The following is a 19,877-nucleotide window of genomic DNA, read 5'->3' as shown; positions in this document are numbered from 1 at the left end:
TCTTTCTATCCCGCCTTCGAACTGCTAAGGTACACAGTAAAGGAGTGCTAACGAGGCTTCTGTAAAGGATCGGGAGTGTTTCCTGGGAGAGTCTGGCGAACGCAGGCTGTGAAGGGGTTATTACTGACTGTGCCATATGAGAGCCGAATGCTTATCTGCTCCCCAGAAGCCTCGATCTCTAAAACTCGTAAAATGAAGTTTAACTCGATCTTAGGATTACAACAAAAATCTGAATTCTTTCAAATCCGAAGACAGTTTATTTAATTCAAACAAACGCGTTTGGCTCGAAAATTCTTAAATATACCTTAACTTTCTTCAGTGTCGCTGTATGTACAGAAAAAACCATCACACGTTAAAAACACTGTAAAAAGGCACCAGGCCACTGTAGACTTTTCCCCATGAGAAAGACGGTAATACCTTTGACAAAAGCTAGATGAGAGAAAAACGACTTTAAAGAATGCAACGAGTACACGTGGATTGGGTAGGTAAAAAGACCTTACATACTGAACAGTAACGTTTTCAAATGAAGGCGTAATTAAGGCTCGAACACATTGTTCAAGAGTCACAATGTGTCGGGAGATGTTCGGCTGGCTTCGGAAGCTTCTTGGTGATATCTTTGTGACGGTGAGGTTTTCGTTGATATTTGCTGTTGCTGTTGTTGTTTTTTTAATATGGGAATCTTGCTTCCGACAGTCTTCGGAAAACGCCGGAAAGTTTTCCACAGGCTTCGGTTTTCCGTCGGCCCTGCTTCGCTACGTTGTAAAAGCAGCAGGCTTTGCGTTGACCAGTTCCATAGCTCGGACGAATCGATCGCACAGATCACGTGAGCTGGTCGGTCGTATGACCGGCGGCGGTTTGATTTCGGGGCAAGATTCGTTTGTGACGTCAAGCAACTTAGGCAGATACTCTTCAAGCTTGGCACGATGGCGATCTAAAGGAGACGAAAAAGACAATTTCATTCTCATTGGAACTGCTGTAACTAAGATAGTCCTCAAAACGTCAGGCACGGGTAATGGGAGGAGACAAAAACTTTGGCTTGTCACGCAGTCTTCGTTTGGAAAAATGTTGCGTGACAAAACCACGGACACTGTTTATCTCATTTCGGACAAATTTCGGACGACAATTTTGGACACTTTGTAAGGCATAACTTAAGTAAATTTACGCCTGCAAAACACGAATTAGACTGAAACAATATCTATGAAAATGATAGTTTTACTGCACCCTCAAGGTTTTGTGAATACATCGACGAAAAAACAACACAAATTCTATCAAACCGTTACGTATGTCAAGCAGTGCCTTCACTGGGGTTCGCTCAGTAGAGGAAACTGAGAGCTTTGAAGCTACTTCAAAGTTTTATTCTGTGCTGATGATATTTGGGACACTTAAAATTTCGTACGCTTAAAAACTTCGACACTTTTCTTGTCCGACATTAAACTCGTCCGAATTTTTTTTGGCAAGTAATGTAACCTTTTTAGTGTTTCCTTACCGTCAAGCGGAGATCCCAAGAAGTTACACCAGCAATTTCTGACCTGTTCCACGGCCAAGCTGTCGTCGGCCTGGGGCGAGACGCTGAGTCTACGAATACACGGCACGACCAGTTCGCTGACTAGTTCCAGTCCGCCGCACACAGATTTCCAATCGCTGCTTTTAAACATCCCCACCGCCAATTCATTCAAGCGGAGAAAACACACGCGCCGCCAGTGGGTCAGCAGCTGTACGTTCATGGCTTGGCCGGGGTTGCCTGGGTTGAGTAGCTTGGAATTGAGGTTGCACGCGTGTACCAAATATGGTAATGCTTTACGACAACTGAGAATACAACAATAGAAGCCGTAATAAGAACGTGTGTGTTACTGAGCAGTACTTTCATGTGGTACAGTCTATCGTGCTGTACAAGGTGCTTCTAAATTTAGTCTGTGGATGAAACCCTAGTGTGTGACCATTTAAATGAAAGCTATTGAGCAATACTTTCATGTGGTACTGTTTATTATGTTGTACGAGGTGGTTCTAACTCTTAAGTCTGTGGATAAAACCCCAGTGTGTGACCATTCAAATGAAAGCTATTGTAGAGTACGTTCATGTGGTACTGTTTATTGCGCTGTACAATGTGGCTCGAGCTCTTAAAATTTTGGATAACACCTTAGTGCCATTTGTTTATCACTTTTACTTACTTGTTACTGTGCAGATGCTCAAGGCCCGTGAGGAAACAAGAGTTAACTTTTTGAAACAAATTATATTGTTCTTTCCAGGTCTGAAAAAACCAAAAAAACCAAAAAAAACACAGAAACACAAAAACGAAGTGATACACAAGATCCATTAGTATAAATAGCATAAGAAACTAAACCTCTGAAAACAGGTACTTTCGCGCCAAAATAACAGCATGAAATCCAAAATTTACGGATCTTTAACTCTTGCGTAAAGAACCGTAAATATAAGGCCTCTTCTTTACGGACAAGTTACGAGTTGCGTAAAGATGCGTGTAAAGATAGCGTTTTATAGTCTCTCTCTCCGTAATCTTTACGCACTATCGTTTACAATGCGTAAAGACGTTCTTTACGAAAGTGTAAAGAGGTTTGTAAAGACGCGTAAAGAGGATCTTAACGCAGGAAGAGAGAGAGACCCTGGGCCCGAGGTTGGACAGATGACTGGAAGTCATTAGCAGTAGAGGATGTAAAAAGTTTTGACATGATTCATAACTACCTGAAATTCAAGATTTGCTCCTTCTCTCTCGGCATTCAATCGATTCTGTCCGCACTGTTTCACCATAAGGAGACTAACACGGAAAAAATTAAGAAACTTACTTTCGTACATGTACTACACATTTCTGCTGTCCAAAACACACTTAATATTCCTTCCCTACATCAGATTAATCAACATCTGATCAATAACAAATCAGCCAGTTGTTGTAGTCAATCGAATGACGGCAACCAATAGAGAAATGAACTGCTGGAACTAATATTAAATTCTATGTACATGATCAACTTTTACTAATGAAGGACATTTTTTTCCACTCTGTTTCTAAACCAATGTCTTCTGTTTTAACAATAGCTCTGCCATCAGCAATTGGAAGGAATGTGAAAAGCAGCATTTTCCAAAAGCCATAAAAAAGAGTAACATTTTACACTCCCTTTCACTGCTCTTATTCCTTCTTTCCATTCCACTCCCAGCACCCTTCCCTCTCCTCCTCATTCATCTCTTCTCCCATTCCCTCCGTCTCCCCTCCCATTCTACCTCTCTTTTCTTTCCTTCCCTCTAATTCCCATTCATCTCTTCTCTCATTCCCCCAGTCTCTTTCCCTCCTTTCTTTCTTCTCGATCCCTCTATATAACTCACGTTTCTTCTTGTGTCCTAATATCTTCCACAATTTGTTCCAGTATCCCCAAGCTGATTGTATGTTCGGGAGCTTTACATTTCATGAGGTAGATGGCGAAGTGCTCTAGGCGCACATCTCCAGGGTACTCATGCGAGTATTCACGGGCGAGCCTCTCCAGGCGGGTCCGTTGCTGAATGCACCATTTTGTCAGAGCTTCTTCCACGCCCAGACTCCTTGCAGCATCTAGCAGTGAGTTCAGAGAAGATTCCTCATCAGTTTCAGATGCGTCAGGAGTCTGGGTACAAGATTCGGCATCGATGACAACGTCTGGTCTGGGAACTATGGATTTACATTGGTTTTCTGTGTGGAAATCAATCAATCAATCAATCAATCAATCAATCAATCAATCAATCAATCAATCAATCGGTCGGTCGGTCGGTCGGTCGGTCGGTCAGTCAGTCAGTCAGTCAATCAATCAATCGATCAATTGCGATTTTGGTAAAGCAGAAGTTCCTGATTAAGATTAAAGACAGCGTATCTAAATGATTACGTTGTTGAGTTCGAAACGGACAAGAACGTCAACTTTGAATGCAGACTGTTTGAATGAGCGCGGGGGTTCTTGACTTTTAACTCAAATTCCAGTCAAGGCATTTAGCATCATTCTTTTGCTTTTAAATTCTATGCTCAAGTCTTGATGTCTACAAAAAATGTGTTCGTAACGTTTGTTCTGGGAGCCCGCTTAATGTCGACAGCCGGCAGGGTTCGCACTCTTTTAGGTTTTTGAAATTCCATGGCTTTCCATGACCCTTTCAATCTTTCCGAGTTTTCCAAGACCTATGTTAAGCAGTTGTTCTCAAAGTATAGTAAAAAAATCTCTTATTTATGGTATTTTCCCACATTATGACGCATAAAATGCGTGCTAGTGTTTATTATTTTTTTTTACTGGAATTAACTGGTTTTCTGACTTGTTTGTTATTTTTTCCACTTTTGATTCTTTTTTTTTGCTTGTTCATTCCCAGAACGCTTATTGTTTTTCCATGACTTTCCATGACCCACACTTCAATTTCAGGACTTTGCAGGCCTGGAAAATGAAATTATAAAATTCAATTACTTTTCAGGTTTTCCGTGACCCTTACGAACCCTAACCGGATAATACAGACACCTGGCTTGTCCTTTTCATAACCGGATCCCACTGTAATGTGTTAGGAGAATTCCTATTTTGATCTTCAATTGTCCTCTTACCCGCGGCAGCCGCTTTATTCAGCTGCTTCTCGTCCCAGTCTCTCATCTCATTTTCAAACTCCGCATTGTCTTTATCAACGAGCTCCTGCAAGTCCGCTGGCAGCTCCTGAATGTTACCGCCGGCGCCGATACAGCCCTCGCGCCGAGCGTCAATATACATCAGACAGTACGCACTCACGTGACGAAAGCCACCCAGTGACTCACGGGATACCTCGTCCCACGTGACCTCGCTGACAGTGATGTCATTGAATTTGCACCACCTCTGTTGGTTAGGATCTTGAATGTACGCCCAGTAATGGCCACCTGATGCTTGACCCTCGTGGACAAGAACTGCGTGCAGACGGTACGGCAACTGCAAAAACAAGAATTACAGCGGAACCTCGTCAATACCAAACGAGCGATAATCAGTCCCCAAAACGTTTGGTGTGAGCTGGTAGCACACTTCTTGAAACCATTACCTTAATTTACATCAGATTCGTATTTTCGGTGTTGGACTGGAACTACTCTTTTCACATGCAAATGACATTAATCTCTTTATTTTTAATGATATTTCCCCGCATGAACCTTCATTGCAAGCTAGTTCCAGTCCAAAATAGAGAATAAAAATATGGTGTAATCTCTATCTACACCTGACCCAAATATCACTTAACTCCACCTGGAAATTGCTTTGGTTAGCGTAATCATTTGAGAAGAGCTTGAAGTCACAGATTCCTGATAATTCGATTAACCGGCTCTAAAGACAAACGATGCTCGTATTTTGAAATGTAAGCTACAACCCAACCAGCTTTTGATGGAACCAAATGCTGGCATTCGAGGGGGGAAGACCAACTGCTGTATATAACACAGCTTTGTTAAGTATTCGTAAAGTTTCCGATTTTCACCGACAAATCAAAGAATTGCCCGAGCACCCAAAGGTACTCCGAAAAGTGTCACCCCATTATCGGGCCCTCAGTTGCTTAACAACCCTAGAAAACTGCAGGGAAAGTCCAGTATTCGCTATCTTGTAATACTTCTTCATACATGACATGACTTACCTCTGATCAGGATTGCCAAGTGTTCCAATCACCTGCTTGCTTGACAAATTACAGAAATGCTAGGTGGATCATGGTTCAACTCACCTTTTTAAGACTTGCATCATCATATATAGTCGATATAACGTCTTCTGTTTCTCGAAGATGGGCGTTGAGATCTTTCAAAGAAGAAAAAGATCAAGAAGATTAAAAGAGAAAGGTGTGATTCCACCACTCTCTCAAGTTGTAATAGATCTTAAATTTTCCGCGAACTATGTCCGTGTCGTCGCAACTGTTTTTAGGCGTTATGGGCTATTCTTTTGCTTTTAATTACGCGAGAAAACGTTTCCTCTCGATTCGAAAATTCAGGAAAAAGATTGGTGAAGGGACCATTTCTTCCTCTGCGTTCGCCCTTCTCGCACGATGATCATTAAGAAGAAGTATAGAGTCTTGAAGTCTACCGTTAAGTGAAGCTTTATATCTGATATTGCTAGTTTTGTTACACCTTGCGGTGTCACACCAGTGAACAGCTCTGCCATTCTAAGTCTTCTGTTTCTTACAAACAAAACGGACTTGACATGTTTTCTACGTGCTGACTAAATAATCAGACTACGCAAATAGCACAGGTTCATGGAGTGATGCTGGGGTGCACCCGTGAAATTGGAAGAAAAAGTCGGAAGAGTGAAGTTTCACCTTGGGGTTCTCTCTCAACTTTAACTCGACAACTCGACAAACGTACAACAAAAGCATGGATGGATCATTATATTACATAATTGCGAGAAACAGAGCCTGCCTTTTTGGGTTGTTGTTATGCCGGGGTTTGCACTAAATTTTTTTGTCTAAGACATAAATTCGCTTTAGTTCACATCATATATTTCTTCTACAGTACAGCTACATGTGAGAATTTGGTGATTCATCAAGCCAAGTCGCCTAGTTTATGATGTTCTTTATTCAGATCGCGTGTCTGCTTCACGATGCACTGGAACTGTAAGGAGAAACTAGATGTTTGATCATTTCGGTGCCCTACCTTTAACATCCTGCTCCATCTCTTGTCTCCAGCGTCTTAGACACCCCTCCAACACAGCCACTTCTGTTTCTGTCACGTGACGCGGGGCGGGGTTCCACCGTACCTCGGACAAGGGGCACGGCGAGGGAGTGGATGTGTGTGTATCTGTCGCCATACCCGAAGTGCTCATGGGGGTGGGTGAACCAGAAATTGGAGTTTTCATGTCTACATCTACATCAGAGTCGAGTTCGTCGCTAGAGGGGGGTGTGCTATGTACAAAAGTCATGGTGCTCTCTAATACGTCTTGGATTGGACAGCGCTTGGATCCTTGTCCGTACTTAAGGTACCTTAATAAGGAACGTCATAAATGAGCAAGCACTAGAAGGGGTAAAATGCACGTGGAGTTTGGGAAATCATCCAAGTCTCCCACAGGCATTCAGAAACTGTAGCCTGGTATATCTAACAAACAGATTACAAGGCTGTGGTCTCAGGAAAATTACAAGAAGCCCAAAGGTTCCTAACCATGAATTCCTGGGTGCCCAGCACTTAACCTTATATGAAAAAGGTAAGTTTTTCCAATCGCCCAATTTAAGGCAAAAGTTAGTCGCCTGTGGCACCTGAGCACCTCTAGAGCACAGCCCTGATTATGAGTTCGAGATTTCTATCGCGTGATAGTTGACGAGGGCGCTCACTCGTAGATTTATACTAAACCTAGATATAAAATATTGAAAAAAAATTTAAATAAATAAAACACTTCATTACAGTGCATGCTTTTCTGTTGAGTGTGGTAAAACCAAAACCAAAGTAATCACTCTAGCCAATCACAAAGGATTAAGACAATCCAGTGAACCAATCAAAACTCGAAGCAAATACATGTAGCTGACATAAAGCGCGGGAAAACGTGTGCGAGCGAGCCACGATTGGTTTTGGTTTTACTTCTGATTGGATGAAAAAGTGGCGCGAGTTTTTTTAAGCCAATCGTGTAACGTAGTGGATGCTAAACCAATTACTGTTCGACACTCAAGTGAAAACCACTCCAAGTGTTTTTTAGCATGGTAAATCCCATTATTCAAAATCCCAACTGGTGGGAGGCTGACCAGTTGACTGTTTACAAAGCATGTAGGAATTGAATTCGGGACCACCGAACACCAAAAGTGTACTTACTTTTCAAGGCTGTTTTTAAGCTTGGTTCTTCTCTCTTTCAGCTTCTTTACTTCCTCCCTGTATCTTCGCGTAACTTCCTTGTTACCCTCCATGTACCTGAATGAAATGTGACACTGTGTTCAACTTAATGCTGGAATCAGTTGACATAATTTACAAGAAGCCTTCTTAAAGGAGGTACGTCATGGTTTGCGCACCTTGAAAAGTTTGGCCTGAATTTTTCAAGTTTGTCATCCGTGTTAATCTTCTCCATCCTAAACCATCCTTGTTCCTTTATGGTTTATTATTATCTCTTTGGTGTTGTTCTATCTTTGCAAATGAATATTTTCAGGTTTCCTTTCAATTCAAATGTAATTTTGTACGTGGAAATAACTCGAAATAACATGACTGAGCTCCTTTAACCTGCCCACTTAGTACTACAATATACTTGCAAGGTTAAAAGAGTAGTGGATCTGTACATTCAGTCCATACCGATCCATGAAGATAACACGGTCAAACAAGAACCTCTCGTGGATTTTCTCTGCTCGGCCAGTTGATTGATTAAACAGGAATCTGGAGAGCATAAACTTCAGTACAACTGGAAGACCAGTGAACCAGTGCTGAAATAAAACAAACAATGCACCATAAACGCTTAAGTATAAGTCGCATACCACATTTGTAAGCTCAGATTATTAATAAAAAAGGAGAAGACCATAATTTGTTAAAGTTCCAGTGAAGGCTTGATGGTAAACAAACTAAAAAGTTGGAAATGGCTTAATAATCCGGCATTTTTTAGGGAAGATCTCAAATTTTGTTTACTTTTTTTTGCAGGGGGTAGAAGGAGTTGGAAAAGAAGCAATTTTAGGGTACAATTTTTCCCTTAAATCCCAATTCCCTTCCTCTATATGGTATGATATGTCTCCAACCTCTTGTCCAGACTTGTGAGATCCCTCAGGTCCAACAGGCTCAATCTCCACTTGAGCCATGGCTCCCTCTAAACTATCATGAAGGTCACCATACCCCTGAACTTGAAGAGGAAATGCGCCAAATGTTTCCTTTTTGCTGAACGTCTTCCCTGTAATGACACAGATTAAAATACCACAAAGATGATAATACAGTCAGAAACAAAAACTACTTGTAAGTAGGATAACTTTAGCACTGTTTTGTCAAAACTGCAAGATCACTGAGTAATGGTTAAGTCCATGCCAATCAGGCCGGAGCTTATTCTGGTTTCTGTAGCATGAAGTGACTAGAAGTATTTCTACTCCCCCCTGGATGGGATGCTAGTCCATCGCAGGGTTACCCCCTGCATTAAATGCGCCGGTACCCATTTGTACACCTGGGCGGAGAGAGGCACTGTGAGAGTAAAGTGTCTTGCCCGAGAACACAACACAGTGTCTCTAGCCAGGGCTTGAACCTGGACCGCCCAATCTGGTGACGAGTGCACTAACCATGAGGCCACCATGCCTCTCACTAAAAAAAATATCACTGTGATAGTAACCCTTTAGAGACACAGTGAAGCAGTGCTTTGTCTGTCTACAACAAAGACCCTTGCATTGGAAAACTTACCTTCATAAACACCTTCCACATTTGATTGTCCAAAAAACAGTTCAACAACTGGATTGAGATCATTACCACTGCAAATGCAAAAAAAGAATATTGGAATCTCAAAAGAAATGTTATGCTATCCATGGAATGAAATTTAAACAGTTGTATTTAGCAAAAGACTGGACAACAAGATAAAATCATATTTAAGTTACCATTCTGGCAACATCTCATTTTAATTAGTATACTAAAAACAGCTTTTTTGATTAGTTTTCAGTATTGCAACCTTAGCTAGCAGATGTTAGTGTCTGTATCACCTTGATTGTTAGATAAAATTGGTTTAACTAACCATTGCCCGCATATTATATGCACAAAGTGGAACCATGTGGTACTAAGTATAAGAGAACTCTGCCTTGCAACCATCTCATTAATTACTACTGCAGCAATTTCAAATTTTGTTTTTGTTGTTTTTGGAAGAAGGGAAAATAGTCAATAATTCCAGCCATCTTGCCGCGATAAACTAGCGTCCCTTCTTAGGAGTGACTAATAGTGACTAATAAGTTATTAGTCACTATTAGTCACTTGTAAGATGGGATGCTAGTCCATCACACGGTCACCCCCTGCATTAAATTGACCGGTACCCAGTTATAAACGTGGCCAGAGAAAGGAACTGTGAGAGGAAACTTTCCTCTCACAGTTAATAGTCAGCATAGCATGCTACTTTATTACCGCTGTTGCTGATGTTGCTTGTCTTACTGACCTTCTTTTTGGCATGTTCTTTGCACTATTGTTGTGGTCTACTTTAAATGAGTCTTCCAACCACTCCAGCAGCTTGTGAGTAAACTCACTAACATCCTATGAAAACAAACAAGCATTTCAGTAACATTGCAGAAGAGAAGTCCTGCAAGTTGCAACCTATTAAAGATTGAGTAACACAAGTATGAAGCAACCAGGCACACTGTTACTTCCACCTGAATGGAACTCTACAATTAGTTACAGTAAGCCTTTCAGATCCAACAATTGCCACAATTCTAAACAGGAGTTTCATTAATGTTTTCAGTAGGAGGGAACTGGTTTTCACAGGCAGACAACACTTTTTGAACTGAACTTCTTTATCACAAAAACTTTCCCTAGATTGTCAAATCAGGCAGGCAGAGTCATTCTCACAGCAGGTCACTTTGCTCAGTGCCTGGACCTTAATGAAGTCCCTGTCTAACACGTCAGCAAATTATTACAAATTATGGGAAATTCAACAAAAATTCATATGCTCCAGCTGTTCTATCTAGCAACTGCATAAGCATTACAGATCTCATTTAGATTCTGTTTTGGCAGTTTTTAAAAGCTTTTTATTTAACTGCTATTCAACCTTAACACTCCCCTAATCAAAAATGTAATTAAACATTCTCTGTCAGTCTACTGAAAAATTTACAGAAATGTTGAGATTTCTGCACTGACTGCAGTCTTCGAAGCAAGAGAGCCTTTCATCTTGGCTACACTGCAGTTGTACTCTGCAAATTGGTAGGCTATTACTTCCTGTGTGCTTAATCACTCTTTGTCTTCATCTTCACTTTGTCCTTAGCTTCTCGTTTCTAGAGATTTCCATTTAAATACAGCCTCACAGGTAGAGAAAGGCTTTGTGACTATGAGAGCTAAGCATCTTGTCCAGGAAGACAACAGGAAGATGGTTAATATGATTGCACAGTTTATCTTCTGGAGCATAAATCTAACATGCCCTCCACCTTGTTCAAGTGCACAAACCAGAGTAAAAAATAATTTTAATTGTAAATTATTTACACACACCTGCTGATTACCAGGATTGCTTTCACTGCCATTATATTTCAGAGCTTCCTTTAAGATCTGAAAACAAATCAGTTAATAAGTACTTCAATTGTCTTTTTCAAGTGACAATAATTATGGTTGACCCTGTGAAGAAACTGAAATTTTTTTATTTAAACTTTAATTTACAAAGCATGCAGTACGTGTTTTCTACCAAACCTGCACAGCCTTGGTTGGGTCCACATATTTTCTTTTACTACCAAGCATTAATGCAAATAGGATTCGTAGTTCAGTCATGAAGGAAACACGATAACCATCCTACAAAACAAATCCATGAGAAAACAAATTTCATGTTAATGGCACTTCTGTTATATATGCTGTCTTGAGAACTCACGCTTAATTTTCCAGTAGAAATCCCATAAATGAACTTGTCAAGTGTGACTATACAAGTGGCAGTTTGTAATGTAACATAACGTAAAGTAATGTAAATCATTTAATTCTCTCCAAGCACTTTATTTCTTTCTTTGATGATATCAGGGTGTGGAATGTAAGTGCTCACCTCTTGTTTCTCTTGAGGATCTAATGGTGGAGTATAGTACAGAACCAGACGTCGAAAAACAGGAAGATGAAACAAAGACTGTTGATAGTAACAGACAACACAACATCATATGAAATGACATAATTATCTTAACTATTTGATGCAGGATATCTAGTATTTGACAAGTACCACCTGATAGATAAATAATCCTTCACTGAGGAAATTGTAAAATGTGTCTTCACACACTCAAGATGAAATAATTTGACAGCTGCTCAACTTAACCACCTATGCCAGTGTCTTAGTCAAGAGTTATGTGATTTGATTAATCACCCAAAACGTCATCTTACTCAAGTGAAGATTATATTCAACTGTATCATACAAGCATCAAACAGGTTTGATAACTACAGTAAAAACCAGTCAAACCTGATAATCTGACCCTTGAATGGATTTCTTTAGCAGCCCTGTTTACTAATCCAGCCATGAAATTATTTTAACTGAAGTAGTGATTGAGGGTGCAATTTAAAACTTAACTTCTCAAAGTGTTTAATCATTGATCTTGGGTTTAAACAAAGAAATAAATTATGACCGTGACCGTGTTTCGATATCTGGTCTTAATTAGCATAGATTTTTATGATTTTATTCCCCCTGTTTTCTCTTCAGTTTTACTTCAATTGAGAAGATAATCAAATACTAAGAAACGTATTTGATGGCAATTCCAAACACCTAGAAATTTGTTGAAAATGCTATGCTGTTCATTGTATTTTCAATGTTCTTCTTGATGTCTCTGTTTGGAAATATGGCCAAACAGAATCTTCCATGTTTGATATATTACTTCCAAATACTGATCAGCAGCTTTAGTTAGCTGTCCTCCACATAATCAGTACAATTAAACCTGGCAGTCAGTTAAACTAGTTAGCATTCCCCTTCTCCCCCCCCCCCCCCCCCCCAAAAAAAAAAACACTTGCTAGTACAATTAATCATCAAAACAAAAATTTAATTTCATATAGCATCTCTATTCCAAATATTCTCAACTACAGTATTTTCCCCAAAAAATACACTTGGCCATCAGGAAAGAGGAGTAGCAGAATCCATAACTAAGGGACCATAGAGCTGCAAGTTTGTTCGCTTGCTATACGCGGCCTTCATGGTAGCTGCATATCTGAAATTCAGGTATGAGTCACATAGAATATACACCTTACCTGTATCACAGCACTAAACCAACAAGTGTTTCCAACATTCTTCAAGCCCACAGGACACCCATCTTGCCGTTGTCGTTCATAAGGGTTCACAGGATCCACAAATCTCACCCAAGGATCGCCTCTCTTTCTTTTCAGTCCAGATTTGTTCTCAGCTAAACTTGCCTCTAAAACCCTGAAACAGACAAACGAAAGAAAAACAAAAACAAAAACAAAAAGGAAAAAAATTAGGCATGTTGTACCTAAATAGGATGAAATTCCAGGGTGGTATGAAATTTTTGATCATTTAATTGCCCCCTAGAGATGATAGGTCAGGCTGTGCAAAGCTGTATCACATCATGGAAAAGCCAAACTAGATACAAGAGCAGGGCGTGAAAAAAGTGTTGTCTGGTTGTCTGACGGGACAAGCAGATTTTCCTGGCAGGCAAGCAAGTTTCATTTCCAGTTGCCCGATGGGGAAGGGCCCATGCAAGTTGTCTGGCGATTAAGTAAAGAGGAGTCAACTAAGCCTCACCCAGGGCAAGCAAAATTTGAGAGCTGCTTGTCCGAAGGCAAGCTGGAATTCTTCAAATTTTTTTCAAGCGCTGAAGAGACTTACCAGGAAACTGAATGGTTTAGTACATTGTATTAATACCTGCTAATATCCTGTTCTTCTACAGTAATTCCCTGTAATGTAATCAAATATTGTTGAAATCTTCAGTTTTGCTGAATTCACATGTAGCTTTAAAAGCTTCATTAGTGCAAATGTGCAGCCAAAATAAAATGACTGAAGGATAAAATAAAAGTTGCTGGAAACTACAGTATTAACCCTTAAAAGTTTATTCTGCATTTATTGGCTCTTGGATACTTGATTGTTCACCTCTCCTGGGTAGGTTCTGCTCACAATTTATTAATCTCTAATTGTTATTGAAAACCAAATGAATTCCTTTTAACATTAATAGTACTACAACTGTCAATAAGCCCTTCTGAATTGAACAAACCTTTCACAGAGATGTGCCAGAACAAAACCCTTAGCAACATACATTTAGGGTATTTGTCTGCGCACACCATCTGTTCTGAGAGTGTGGCTGGAGGAAAACTGTCAGCTTTGGGGAACAGATACTGTCCAAGGACAAATATGCGAACATATTTTCGCACCAAATGCAGGCTATTGCGTTTGCTATCCTTCAAATATTTTGTGCAACACACATGTTTTGAAACTCAGATATTCCCCAGTTTTAGCTGGGGAATAGTCAGTCCTGTGACGCATTTAGACCAATTGTGTGCAATCGCAAATACTTAATTGATTATACTTACAGGTATCCAACTAAAAAAGTAATTGAAATTGGATGCGTGCAGTTAGATGCCCATGTGATTGTGCAGCAATTTACATAACAACAAATAGGCATGCAGAGACAACCAAATTATTAGGATCAAGAATTTTGTTATTATACATGTATATGATTAATATTAAAACTGAACGGAAGCGTGAAAACTGTGCACCTGTGCCTCTCTCAAACTGAGTGCAATGGCCAAGTCTAGGTCTTCATTTTCCTTTGTCAGGTCAATTACATCTGCTACAAGTTTAATAAATACATAGATTACTAAGATTGTATTGTCTTTCTATAAATGGACTTAGAAATGAAGAGTTAGACAACATTGGCATCTACAGTAAAAACCTGCATATAAGAACCTAGGTTTTTTCAAGTTAGCCTCCATAGGTTCTTATATAAATGGTGTTTACTATAAAATTAGGCTACCTAGGTTCTTAATCAGGTTCATTATTTTGGTTAAAAACAAAAACAAAAACAAAAACTCGCACACATTGGTGTGGCCTTTATGTTGAATCATTCACAGTACAGTATTGAGGTCTTAAAAGCCTGCCAGTGTTCTGGCTAGTTTTTGCTACATTTTTTGTATCGCATGCAATGTACTTTATTATATTTGAAAAAAAAACTATTTTAAAATAAGAACCTGTATTGAGATTTTAGCCTACAGTGGTTCTTATGTGATGGGTGCTTCACTGGGAAGTTTTAGCCTAACAGGTTCTTACTGGGTTTTTGCTGTATTTAGGTCTTAGTCAGGACAGTGGCCCATATAGCCGGATCTCCTAGCTTCTGTAGCATATATAAAGTGACTAGGAGTATTTTTACTTCCCGCTTGATTGGATTCTAGTCCACTGCAGGGTTACACCAGGCAGCATTAAATTCCCTGTCACCCATGCATACACCTGAGTGGAAAGAAACACTGAGAGAGGTTAAGCATCTTGCCCAAGAACACAATGTATTGACCCTGGCCAGAATTCGAACAGAGACTGCTCAATGCACTAACCATTAGGCCATTGTGCTTGATCTACACAAGGTAAGGTTAAGCTACATGTAGGCTAGCCTAACTACAGCTGAGAATATAAACATTAAATTCTTACTTTCTGGTTTTTGTGGTCCAATAAAGGTTTGTGTTCCTGTACAAAAGGAAAAATGAAATATAACATTAAATAAATTTCTTTTTTGTGCTGTTCAGACGAGTATTCTTTAGTTTACTATAGAAATCTGAACTGACAAACTGCAGATGTTTGTGGGACTTGTGTGAAGCCCTGTAAGTTTTCGTTGAAGCTATACAAAAAACATACCTGTTTGGTTTGCAACACCCTGTGAAAGACAAAAGACACAGATGTTAAGAATTACATGCACAGTACAGTCTGTCTTTAAATATAGGATGTTTAACAAGGTATACAATCATACAATTATACACTAAGGTGGCTTATATTAAGGAATCTTGTTTTCTGTTTTAAGCTGTCCTCAAATTCATTGGATTGAATTGTTCAACGTCATGTAATTTGGAATTTTCATTAAAGATTTTTTTTTTTAATTAAAGAAAATATCCATACCCCTCCCACTGTACATTTTAGCATAACCCCCTTCCCCTTCCCCCCACTCAACCCACTGGAAATTCCAGAATAGCTTTATACTTTTCTCTGGAAATTTGGGCTTTTGAGACCTGTCACCTCCTATACTTCAGAATTTCCAGTGACTTTCCAGCAACATGCAGGGTTGTCGCTAAGTGCCTACCGTCAGCGGAATTTGCCAGCTGAGAAAGACATGATTGCCGGCTGGATTTTGTCATGTGATCATTCGGTAAAGGGCAATGAACTGTCTTTAGGTTATGCACGTACAATCACTTGATATCTGATCCATATCACACTGTCTAAATGAAAAGTTTGGAATAAATTCCTGACTACCTTGAGTATCCGTGGTACTGTGACAAGTAAAGTAATTGAAATAAAATCTTGTTTTGAGCACTTGTTTAGCATGTTATTTTTCCATGTACCGTGTCCACCATCTTATAAACATGAAGCTTGGTAGCCCTGTATTCAAGGTGTTGCAAAAGATTGGGGACGAAAAATTTGTTCCTGGTCTCTTGGGAAAAATGGTGACCAGCTCATTGAAAATCTTAGCCAGGAGACTATTTTCTTGGCTACAACCCTGGGCATGGATAAATTCTGGAACTGCACAACAATTTTCTTCAGAAACACACCATTTGTTTGAAATATGTGTACATATATTTCAAACAAATTCAAAGTCTGTATACCAATATTTTAATATTTAATCAAAATTTACAGTTGTATATGTATCCTGTGCACCAAATGAGCGCAAAATGATTTTTTTTTAAAATACGAGTCTTAATAATTATTTTAATACTTATTATTGGGAGACTTTAAAATGTTAAAAAGGCCTTTTCTGTATACGTTCTATGAACTGTTGTGAACTTATTAAATACAACCCACACTGAATGGGATATCAGTTCATTGCAGGTCATGACCAGTTGACATTTTGATAGGTTATCCCAGAATTAACAGCATTGTAGCAAAGTTTCGAAGTAGACAGCTCAATTGTTGGAGTGGGCAGCTGATTTGGTCAGCTTTTCTGAAGAGTCAAGTGAATACCTAGGCAGAGTAACTCGACAAGATTGTCTGCAGAAGCAGATGATGATTTTTGCCTTCTGCTGATTGACCCACTATACCTAGTACCGGTTTTTTGGATGAGTAAAATTAATATACTGTACATATTATTATTATTAATTAATTAAAAGGGTACATATTTATAGATACACACCTTATATGAAGCACTATGATCCTGTTGGTCAGTTAAAATGGATACGGCACGTCCTATGTCGTGATTACTAGCCTGTATACATTGAAAACAACAGCATTTAAAAGTTACTGACAAACAAAATTAGAGTATACATTGTTAGCCCAGTATTACAGTTACATCAGCATCCATGAGCTATCTACTACTGTAGGTTTTACAAAACTAAAGGCAGATTATGCCTATGTGCAGTAATAAATCTTTTGATCTTGGCTAATTTTCAATTTCAGCTACAGCTGGACTACACTAATTCAGCCTTGCTAATTGTTACTTCGAACTCAATACCATTTCTGTTTGATTTGCCCTTCATTCATTTACTGTCGGCTATTTCGAAGTTCTGCCATTTCTTACTATATTTCATTTCCCCCCAAAAAAGCGGGGTTCAACTGTACTTGTATTTTGTTTCCTTCTATTTATAGGTACTAGTAGTTTACAGTAATTTTAATTAAAATGCTTTAAAAAGCATCAATACAGTGGCCCTAGCTACAAACAGGACATGAACCCACTTGGCTCAATTCAGAGCAGGACATGAACCCAGAGCAGGACACGAACCCACAGCAGAGCAGAACACAAGCAGGACACGAACCCACTTGGCTCAATTCAGCCTAACACTCTACAGTTGAACCTCCAGTTACAACCACCTCTAGTAAGTGACCACCTCTCCCCAGTGACCAGTTTTCCAAAATTTGAAAAGTTTCCAAGTCAAATTACTATATTTGGAACCTCTTGTAAGCAACCACCTCCCGTAAGCAACTACCTAGGCTTGACATTTTGGGTGGTCACTTACAAGGGGTTTGACTGTAGTTATTAAATCAGTGTGTCCCCTTCCAGAGAAAAATCCTTGATTATACAGGAAATCTAACAACTATTCACGCACAATGTAGGCTTGGTTGGCTTGTTCGTAAGTTGCACCAGTAGCCTCTTTGAGTTGAGACACCTTCTCGTCATTGACTATAACCTGAGGTGACAAAAAAAAAAAAAAACACTCCATATAAACTAGATGTCTGCATTGTACCTTGCTCCAATATATATTACACAACCATTAGGAAATATTTATGTTCTAAGGTATCAAAATCAAGTAAATAATAACAGAAAAATACACTTTGAAAGACTTCAACAGAATTATGTCAGCTGTGTTTCTTATAACACCCATGAACATTAAGTAAAAGGACTAAGCTAGTTCTCGCACTTTTTTCTGAGAATGTATTTGAGGCTGACCCTAGCGTCTAAAAATGGCCTGAAAAAAATTTAGGGTTTAATTTCACCACTGCTTAAGTTGTGAAAATAACTGCAATGATCAATCATGTCTTCACATCTTTCTCCGCAGTTCAAATATACGATCTTTCATATATTCACTTCTAAGAATAATTTCTATCAAAAGAGAATTTTATTTGGTACAACGTGCAGCTGCGTAAAATAAAATAAAGTACAAATGGATTATCGTAGTTTCACGTTTTTACGAAGAGCATGGTAGTTTACTGTTATTTCAAAAACAAATTTACGCTTAACTATGTATCCGATAGTTAAATCTCTTAGAGAAGATTTGATCACAGTCGTTTCCTCCGTAAGCGTGATGACTCAAGTACCACATGTCATATTGAACGACATAGTAAAACACTGAATGAAAATCTGCATAACGTTCAAAAAATTAAAACTTCGAATATAATACAAATTAGCTTTACGTAAACAGCAAGCGATTTACTGTCTGCAAAACTCACCTTTTTGGCGGATGAGGGGTGTTCAACGGTCATAACTGTTAAAACTCTTTGGCAGCAAAACGCTGCCGTAACCCATTCACATTGTTGTCAAAACGTAATTATTGGCACAAGTGTTTCGTCTTCGAAGGACGGCGCCATTTTGCAAATCGAGATTACCCACAATTCCTGTCCTTGATCATTCATGGCGATTAGTCTCGACCCAGTCTCCAAGATAACAGGTGCACGTTTCTCACAAATCACGCAAACCACCGTAACGCAAAGGAAATATAACACAAGAAGGCAACGCTGTTCCTACATCATGCTCTTTTTCCGTTTCTCCCTCGTGGATAGCCATTTTTAAGAACTAGAACACATTTTTTTTGTGTTTTTAAGTGTTTCCACCTTTTTCCCAGTGTTTCACAAGTGTTACGAATTCTATAACTCTACAGAAAGGGTCTGAGGAAGAGCTAAAGAAACATTAACAAATTGACGACAGTTTTTCATGCGTCTATCCTGTTAGTGATCATGAATTTTGTCATAGCATTGTCAAAGTAGCTGTGGATCCAGGAGGCGATCGTCTCCTGATCCACAGACTACTTTGACAATGTTATGACGAAATAATTCATTGTCGATAACACGACAGACACATGAAAAATGACGTCAATTTGTTTTTATAATAATAAATTGTCAAATGTCGCCTCGCTACTTGACACATCACATAAATTATAAATTCATTTGCCTGTCCGCTTATTGATAATGAAAAAAAAAAAACTGTATCTTTGGATAATGCAATTCAAGAGTTTTTATTCGCTTAGCCATCAGGGGTTATGAGCCATGCTCTGCAAATGTGGTAAGCGTACGCCTGGTTTCGTGGAGCATTTTAATTTTTATTTTAGCTTAGTTTGCTGTATTTGGGGGGCGTTTTTTTGATAAAACAATTATTCCACCCACGTGTGTCATTGACTATCTACCATCTCATATTCAATGCGCGCTCGTGGAATAATTGCTAATTAGCCATTGACAGCGCTAGAATTTCTGCAGTTATTGTAACATAATTTTTTTTTTACTTTTTTCAGAAAACATTAGGGAAAGAAAGGAAAATCACCTGTTTAGTTTGCTCCTCAAAATGTAAATTTTCTCCGCGCGCTCAAGCCATCATTAGGTCAACAAGTCCGTTGCTAGTTTTGTGGCTATGATAGAATTTAGAAGAACTGAACATTCTTAGCACACGCTCTCTCAAAGGGTGTTTTCCAAGGCATGTGGAAGACGTTGCTCGGTTTTACAACTTTGACG

The 19,877-nt window shown here is 39.2% G+C and overlaps 1 protein-coding gene across 1 annotated transcript; it reads right to left on the bottom strand.

Moving 5' to 3' along the window:
• Positions 1–234: 234 nt before the first annotated feature.
• LOC110059217 (ubiquitin carboxyl-terminal hydrolase 25-like) lies at positions 235–18,781 on the bottom strand. The gene is made up of 24 exons (XM_089295058.1): positions 18,606–18,781; positions 17,765–17,845; positions 16,855–16,926; positions 15,372–15,390; positions 15,168–15,203; positions 14,246–14,319; positions 13,398–13,429; positions 12,767–12,938; positions 11,589–11,666; positions 11,249–11,347; positions 11,054–11,110; positions 10,014–10,108; positions 9,278–9,345; positions 8,635–8,783; positions 8,201–8,328; positions 7,733–7,828; positions 6,590–6,915; positions 5,671–5,741; positions 4,553–4,904; positions 3,331–3,670; positions 2,698–2,770; positions 2,169–2,248; positions 1,487–1,806; positions 235–931 (listed from the first exon to the last, which is right to left on the bottom strand). Exons 1-24 carry the CDS (start codon positions 18,636–18,638, stop codon positions 753–755), a joined length of 3,030 nt encoding a protein of 1,009 aa, XP_089151184.1. The 5' UTR covers positions 18,639–18,781; the 3' UTR covers positions 235–752.
• Between the last annotated feature and the right edge of the window lie 1,096 nt (positions 18,782–19,877).

This window comes from Orbicella faveolata, unplaced genomic scaffold, assembly GCF_042242905.1.
Source record: "Orbicella faveolata isolate gen_17 unplaced genomic scaffold, um_ofav_v1 contig_25, whole genome shotgun sequence".
Taxonomy (NCBI): domain Eukaryota; kingdom Metazoa; phylum Cnidaria; class Anthozoa; order Scleractinia; family Merulinidae; genus Orbicella; species Orbicella faveolata.
The sequence above is the reverse complement of the archived record's forward strand: the minus strand, read 5'-3'. Positions and strand labels throughout refer to the sequence as shown.